The following is an 8526-nucleotide window of genomic DNA, read 5'->3' as shown; positions in this document are numbered from 1 at the left end:
CGGGCTCTCCTCCCTGTTCTTCCCCGCCGCTCCGCCACCTGCCTCGCTCCCCTCCCCCCTTCTCTCCAGGACTCTCCGCCTAGACTAAGCGTCAGCGGCCCCACCCACCACTGTCGCCCTCACTGGCACTTCTCTCCCCCAATCCCTTTCCCAGTTTTCTCTTAATCCCGCCCACAGTGTCTCCAGACGTCGATTCATTGGCCGTCGTGGAGCCCGAGGGGTGTGGCCTTGCGCTCGGGGCCCTCCGCCGCCCGTCAGGACATGGGCAGGCGGGACCTGACCAATGGCGTCGAGGGGCAGGGCAGGGGCGGAGCCGCCACCGAGGGTTTGGGGTGAGGGGCAGGAGGGCGGGGAATGGTTACGCGGCCCGGAGCTGTGTGACGCGAGGCGGGCGCGCGCGCACCCCTACGGGAGGGGAATGGGGGCGGGGAGGAGACTATAAAACGAGAGGCGGGGCGCGCGCCGCGGCAGAAGGAGCGAAGCTCTGGCCCGGCGCGGAGTGGTCATACTACGGGGACGCTGGGCCGGGCACCGGGCTGTGTGGAGAAGTGAGCGCGCTCGCCTGACCTGTCCCTGCCACCCCGAGCCACAGGGGGCGAGTTCCCGAGGCCCGCGCCGAGGCCCCCGTCCTCCGCCCGGCAGCGCCGTCTTGCATTCAGCCTGCTGACCGCTGCCGACCCTCCCGAGCCCCCGCCCTGCCGCCCCTTCTCCCCCGCCCAGCGGCCGGGTCTGTGGTGGAAACAGCCCGTAAGTATCGAGGGGCGGCGGGCGGGGTCCGGGGACGGAGGGGCTACAGCGGCGTCGAGCCCCGGGCCCTCGGGGACGGCGGCGTCGCGGCCCGGGCGCGGAGAGGATTGGCTCCGAGGGGAGCGGCTCCGAGGGCCCCAGCGCGCCCGGGACCTGGAGGCGGGGCCGGCCGGCGCGTCGGGCTCGGCCCGGGCAGGGAGGGTAAACGGGGAAGGGCCGCCAGGGCCGAGCTGACGAGAATCCGGGGTTGGGGCGCCGGGGAGGAGCGGCGAGCTCGAGGGGGGCGATGGGGTCCGCGGATCCAGTGGCCCCCGGGACAGAAAATGGTGCGGGGGAGCCGGTGCTCCCCGGGCTCTGGCCGGGTCCCAGGAGCCTCGGGCGGGGGGCGGGGGGCGGGAGCGGCGGGTCAGGTTACCGCGGGGGGAGGGGAGCGGCTGACCCGGAGCGGCCGGCGCCCCGACCTGCCCGGTGCCCGGCCCCGAGTGGTTGCTTTGCCATTTCTCGTGGCCTTCCTCCTCCTCCTTTTTGGAGGAGACTTGTACTCTTCTCCTCCTCCTCCTCCTCTTCTCCTCCTCCTCCTCCTCTTCTCCTCCTCCTCCTTCTCTCCTCCTCCTCCTCTTGCTGCTGCTGCTCCACCGCTTGGGCTCCGAGGGCTGTGAGCAGAAATCTAATGAGACCCAACTGGCTGTTTATGTAATTCTTCACGCTCCTGTCTTAAGGCGTTGCTTTAAAACTACCTTCCGCGGAGCCTGAATATCGCTCGGCTGCACCGTCAAGCAATTTGGCTTGATCAGCTGCCTTTGCCGGCACTCAGGCTTTGGGCTTGCAAAGTGTAGTTTGGGGGCAGCCAGGGATCCTTTTCCCTTTGTCACCACGAATATGGAAAATGGAACAGATGGATTAATACTAACTTGATTTTTTAAATGTCCTTTTAAATCAACCTCCGTGTACAAACAGATCCCTTTTGCAAATATCTTCTGTTTGCCCTTGATCTTTTCTTATCCCCACCCAATGCTGATCCAGCAAACGTTTAAAGGTCGACCTTATCGTACAAGCCTCTCCGGCTGTTCTCTTATCGTGAAGGAGGGAGGTGGTTTTGAAAATCAGAATAAAACTCAGAAACCCTGCCCTTTAAAGAGAATAATCAATAGAGTTTTGAAATTAATTGTAGCTTTTGTTATATTTGCTGCCAAAGAGATATTTTCTCATTTTGAAAAATACACATTGAAAAGAAAAAGCATAGAGAAGCTCGATTATTACATTGTATACCCTTAGTATATTTAAGACGGCAGCTATGTAGGATAATTTGGTTCATAATTATCGTTCACTAGGATGGCAATTCATTTAGTATTTAGTATTTTTAATTTTAGCATCACGTACTTGGGAAATTAAAATAATTTTCCTAACTTCTCAAATGTCTAAACCTTTAACAATACAGCAGATTTAAGCAGCATATATCCAGAATGAACTGAAATATAGAATTCACTTCTAAATTAGTGAATAGGAATATGATCACTTTCTAAAACTGGTATATATGTGTGTGGAGGTGGGTGGATGGGTGTGCGGAGTAGAGCTTCCAATAAATATTCTTGTGAGAACTGAGGGAAGAAATACACTACATATGCTCGATATATACACACACACACACACACACACACATATATGTATATATATATTTAGAGCTTTATTCAGGAAAAAAGTAAATAATGGGGTTAAATATATTGTTTTAACTGTAAATCCTAAATTGTCCCATGAGATTTTGAACTTTAATAAACAATTTTCTATTGTATGTTCCTTTATTTTGTGCTGATTATATTTTTCTGACTTTCTAGGCCTTTTCAAAAGTAAAATTACTCTGGGGGTAAGAAGAGGTTGTGGGACTTAGATTTATCTTATTTGGACATGTTTGTTTTTGTTTTGTTTTGTTTTTCTTTAAGGAGCAAGACCGCTCAAGGTGAAGGATAATCTACAAAATACCAGCACTTTGAATGAAAATTTGTTTCTCTGCCACAAACTGAACACTTTTGTGTGCGTGTGTGGGGGAAGTTGAAACACAAATCTCACTTTGTGGCATAGCAGCTATGCAGCTTGAAATCCAAGTAGCACTAAATTTTATTATTTCATATTTGTACAATAAGCTTCCCAGGAGACGTGTCAACATTTTTGGTGAAGAGCTTGAAAGACTTCTTAAGAAGAAATATGAAGGGCACTGGTATCCTGAAAAGCCATACAAAGGATCAGGGTTTAGATGTATACACATAGGGGAGAAAGTGGACCCAGTGATTGAACAAGCATCCAAAGAGAGTGGTTTGGACATTGATGATGTTCGTGGCAATCTGCCACAGGATCTTAGTGTTTGGATCGACCCATTTGAGGTTTCCTACCAGATTGGTGAAAAGGGACCAGTGAAGGTGCTTTATGTGGATGATAATAATGAAAATGGATGTGAGTTGGATAAGGAGATCAAAAACAGCTTTAACCCAGAGGCCCAGGTTTTTATGCCCATAAGTGACCCAGCCTCATCAGTGTCCAGCTCTCCGTCGCCTCCCTTTGGTCACTCTGCTGCTGTAAGCCCTACCTTCATGCCCCGGTCCACCCAGCCTTTAACCTTTACCACTGCCACTTTTGCTGCCACCAAGTTCGGCTCTACCAAAATGAAGAATAGTGGCCGCAGCAACAAGGTTGCACGTACTTCTCCTATCAACCTCGGCTTGAATGTGAATGACCTCTTGAAGCAGAAAGCCATCTCTTCCTCAATGCACTCTCTGTACGGGCTCGGCCTGGGCAGCCAGCAGCAGCCACAGCCACAGCAGCCATCCCAGCCGCCGCCGCCACCGCCGCCACCGCAGCCGCAGCAACAGCAGAAAGCCTCCGCTCTTTCTCCTAATGCCAAGGAATTTATTTTTCCTAATATGCAGGGTCAAGGTAGTAGTACCAGTGGAATGTTCCCAGGTGACAGCCCCCTTAACCTCAGTCCTCTCCAGTACAGTAATGCCTTTGATGTGTTTGCGGCCTATGGAGGCCTAAACGAGAAGTCTTTTGTAGATGGCTTGAATTTTAGCTTAAATAACATGCAGTATTCTAACCAGCAATTCCAGCCTGTTATGGCTAACTAAAAAAGGAAAAAAAAATGTATCGTACAAGTTAAAATGCACGGGCCCAAGGGGGATTTTTTTTTTTTTTCTCACCTCCTTGAGATTTTCTTTTTTTTTTAAGCTTATAGTAAGGATACATTCAAGCTTGGTTACAAAAATAAAACCTGCATCATTTTTCATTTGCCAACCAAGCACAAAGTTATTTTATACTGACTGTATATTTTAAAGTATACTCTCAGATATGGCCTCTTACAGTATTTAAGATATAGCAAGGACATGGCTGATTTTTTTTTTATAAAAAATTGGCACTAATAAGTGGGTTTATTGGTCTTTTCTAATTGTATAATTTAATTTAGTACAAAGTTTGTAAAATATCAGAGGATATATATATTGTTTCTACGACACGGTATTGCATTTATATCTTTTTACTACAGTGACCTGTGACAGCAGCAGCTTCATGTATTTTTTTTACTGAAATTGTAAAATATCCATCTTAAAGACATCAACTATTCTCAAAATTGTGTACAGGATATTCCTTTAGTGGTGGAATTAAAATGTACGAATATTTGCTTTTTCAAAAAAATGTATTTTCTGTTAAAGGTTTAAAGATTTTTGCTATATATTATGGAAGAAAATGTAATCGTAAATATTAATTTTGTACCTATATTGTGCAATACTTGAAAAAAACGGTATAAAAGTATTTTGAGTCAGTGTCTTACATGTTAAGAGGGACTGAAATAGTTTATATTAAGTTTGTATTAAAATTCTTTAAAATTAAAAACGCCTGTCGTGGTCTTTGTTTTGAAGCCTTGGCCAAAGAGCTGCCTCTGTAGTTAAGATGTCAATGCTAGTGCTGCAGGAAGGTCTGACTCCTAGAATCACGAAGGAATGCTGGAAAGGAGTTGCCCTCCTCCTGTGCCAGATAGTAGCAGTCTGCCACATAAAAAGACCTATCGAAACCGCACAACCTGACTAATGCTTGGGATGGCTTTATTTATATATTTTAAGCAACTTTCTTCAGCCCCCAGCTGTCTCCCTGTGAATAGGGGTGGTTATGCTAAGGCTAGGCAACCCTGTTTCCTGAGTGTTAAATTGTGGTGTTGTGCTGACATCTAAGAGACTCCGATGATAAAATAAAATCCACTCATGTAACCGGAGAGGATTTATTTGAAATGTATATGGGGAGACCATTGGATCGGTTTTCTGTTTCTGCATGGGAGATGAATAGCTCAGAAACCTTGCTTGGACAAAGCAGCTGACCTAACTTTAAAAAGATAGGTCTGTTTACTCATCCTTACACTTAAAGTTCAGTCATGTTTACCTGGAGCATTTATGATCAAAAGCTACTCAAGATTGGACAGGGTGCTAAATGTTAGTATTTGTGTGCATTTTCCCGGCAAGAAAGTTTGCTTGCTTTCTTACTATTTTAAATACAATTGGATGGCCAACCTGCTTTGGGAGAGGAGGGAAGGTGCAAAGGTTACTCACCGGTAATGTGTCAAATTGTAGTGGTTTGGTAGGGATGGGGTTTTTAAAAGGTGATGAGTTGGAAGTGGGAGACACTATTTTTAAAGTAAAATGAGTCCTTTCACTGTTTAAATGTCCATTGATAGTGTTGACATAGTATTGGTGAGAAAATTGCCTCACTGGAAGAAGACTGTACGTTTATAGTAGGCAACCAGCACTGTCTGGGTTACTGGTGAAATAAATTTGGTCTTAAATGAGTTTTTTGGACACCAGTGTACAAAAAGCCTTTTGTCTGTTACCCATGCAGTTTAGCGCAACAAAAAGTTTTAAGGAAACAAGCACTGGGAATAACCGAGCTGAGCTGTTTCATCCGCTCCATGGTGAGGCCTTTGTCCTTGAGTGGACAGAATGAGGCTATGAAGAAGCACTGGGGTAGTGAGTGGAAATGTGGCAGACAGCTGGTCTGCCAGCATTATCAATTACGAGCTTTTGTGATCCCCAGGTCTGAATAGCTGTAAGAACAATCAGCAATGGTTTTAAGCACGAGTTTCTGCTAAAGACTTGGGGAAGTTACCATAGGCTTTAAAGAAAATTGCCTTTTTACAAATAAAGACAACATACTTTTTCTGAAAATCAGAATTAAGGCAGCTGGCTAGTAGATACACAACAGAATTTGTAACAATCTGGAACACTAATAAATTCAGATTTTTTTTTTTTTAAGATTTTATTTATTTATTTGACACAGAGAGAGACAGCCAGCGAGAGAGGGAACACAAGCAGGGGGAGTGGGAGAGGAAGAAGCAGGCTCATAGCGGAGGAGCCTGATGTGGGGCTCGATCCCAGAACGCCGGGATCACGCCCTGAGCCGAAGGCAGACGCTTAACAGCTGTGCCACCCAGGCACCCCTAAATTCAGATTTTAAATAGCTTAATGTAAATACGAATTATCTTCCATATCTTAGGGATGTGCATATTGCCAGGAGATATTGGGGAAATGTCATATTGGTACGTACGTTGGTTTGGTGCTTGAATCTTGATTGGTTTCAAAAAAATCCTTTCAATTTGAGCTTGGTATTCTTAAGGACTTTTTTTTTTTAAAGAATGAACAGAGATTCTGTTTTCATGCGCTTTTTGCTCATTAGGAATGGAGATGTTTTTTAAGTTTTTATTTTAATTCCAGTTAACATAAAGTGTAATAGTAGGTTCAGGCGTACAATATAGGTATTCAGCACTTCCACACATTACCCGGTGCTTATCGAAAGTGTACTCCTTAATCCCACTCACCTATTTCACCCATCCCCCCCACTCCACTCCGCTCTGGTAATCATCAGTTTGCTCTCTATGGTTAAGAGTCTGTTTCTTGGTTTGCCTCTTTTTTCCCCCTTTATTTGTTTTGTTTCTTGAATTCCATATATGAGTGAAATCATATCGTCTTTGTCTTTCTCAGACTTCTTCCACTTAGCATTATACTCTCTAGCTCTATCTATGTCATTGCAAATGGCAAAATTTCATTCTTTTTATGGCTAATATTCCATTTGTGTGTGTGTGTATCCATTCCTCAATCAATGGACACTTGAGCTGTTTCCATAATTTGGCTATGGTAGATAATGCTGCTACAAACATCAGGGTGCATGTATCCCTTTGACTTAGTATTTTTGTATTCTTTGGATCGACAGCTAGTAATGCGATTGCTGAATCATGGGGTAGTTCTATTTTTAACTTTTTGAGGCCCCTCCATACTGTTTTCCAGAATGGCTACACCAGTTTGCATTCCCACCATGAGGGTTCCCCTCTCTCCACATCCTCACCAACAATTGTTTCTTGTGTTTTTGATTTTAGCCAAGGAATGGAAATTTGTCATCTTAAGATTTTATTTTTAAGTAATATCTACGCCCAACGTGGGGCTCGAACTCACAACCCTGAGATCAAGAGTCGCAAGCTCCATTGACTGAGGCAGCCAGGCATCCTGAGGAATGGAAATTTTTTAAAAGCTCCTTTTTTTTTTAATTTAAATTCAATTTGCCAACATAAAGTACATCATTAGTTTCAGATGTAGAGTTCAGTAGTTCATCAGTTGCATGTAACACCCAGTGCTCGTCACATCACGTGCCCTTCTTAATGCCTGTCACTCAGTTACCCTGTCCCCCATCTACCGCCCCTACGGCAACCCTCAGTTTCTTTCCCATAGTTAAGAGTCAAAAGCTGCTTTTGCCTAGCACACATTACAAAGCCCTAGAAAAGCTTCCTTACATCTTGGTCCCAAATCTTTTTCTTCCCTCTCTGCTATCATACTTTTGTCCCTTTGTGGAAAATGTTTTGGCTGACGATGAGTTAATTATCTTTTTTTTTTTAAGATTTTATTTTTAAGTAATCTCTATACGCAACATGGGGCTAGAGCTCACAAGCCCTGAGATAGAGTCACATGCACTGCCATCTGAGCTAGCCAGGCGCCCCTGATGAGTTAATTATCTTAATAGGTCTTTCCCATTGTTGTCACTTCTGGAAATATGGATACTGTATAGCAGCCTCTGAATGGCCTGATCCTGGTGTCCGAAATACTGCCTTACAGATGGCATAGCTCACTGATGAGTGAATAAGTTGATACCAAAAAGTAGCTCTCTGGGTTTCGAGTATTTACTGCCCGTTTTTTCTAAAATCAGGTGTATTGTTAAATCTCCTTTGAATAGCTTTAACCTCTGTTAGATGGCAAATGTAGGCCTTCAGTCAAAATGCCTCCTTAAAGATAATGACAATCTTTATTTACTGTGATTAACTTAGTTTTTGAAGGTGAAACTAAAGGTGTCCTGAGTGTAAAATGTTCTAATGTGTATTGGTGTTAATTTCATTCTCATATAGATGTCTTACAGGCATTTTAATTGAGAGATGTACTCTCACAAATCGTCAGGAGAAAGGTTATTTTTTTTTAAAGGTTTTATTTATTTATTTGACAGAGAGAGAGAGAGACAGCCAGCGAGAGAGGGAACACAAGCAGGGGGAGTGGGAGAGGAAGAAGCAGGCTCCTAGGGAAGGAGTCTGATGTGGGGCTCGATCCCAGAACGCTGGGATCACGCCCTGAGCCAAAGGCAGACGCTTAACGACTGTGCCACCCAGGCGCCCCTGGAGAAAGGTTATTGTAAAACAAGTCACTATAACAGAAAATTTAAGTAACTCTAGTTGGGCATACTCAAGCTAATGAGATAAAATGCTGGTTGGAGATC

The 8526-nt window shown here is 44.9% G+C and overlaps 1 protein-coding gene across 1 annotated transcript; it reads left to right on the top strand.

Moving 5' to 3' along the window:
* Positions 1 to 356: 356 nt before the first annotated feature.
* On the top strand, positions 357 to 4623 carry TOB1 (transducer of ERBB2, 1). The gene is made up of 2 exons (XM_026513165.4): positions 357 to 747; positions 2685 to 4623. The coding sequence occupies exon 2, from the start codon at positions 2829 to 2831 to the stop codon at positions 3861 to 3863; it is 1035 nt and encodes a 344-aa protein (XP_026368950.1). The 5' UTR covers positions 357 to 747; positions 2685 to 2828; the 3' UTR covers positions 3864 to 4623.
* Positions 4624 to 8526: the final 3903 nt, after the last annotated feature.

Source organism: Ursus arctos, unplaced genomic scaffold, assembly GCF_023065955.2.
Source record: "Ursus arctos isolate Adak ecotype North America unplaced genomic scaffold, UrsArc2.0 scaffold_24, whole genome shotgun sequence".
NCBI lineage: Eukaryota > Metazoa > Chordata > Mammalia > Carnivora > Ursidae > Ursus > Ursus arctos.
This window is presented reverse-complemented; position numbering and strand designations above follow the sequence as displayed.

Coding starts and splice junctions, on each gene's coding strand:
- TOB1 (XM_026513165.4), top strand. CDS start 2,829: ATGCAGCTTGAAATCCAAGTAGCACTAAATTTTATTATTTCATATTTG.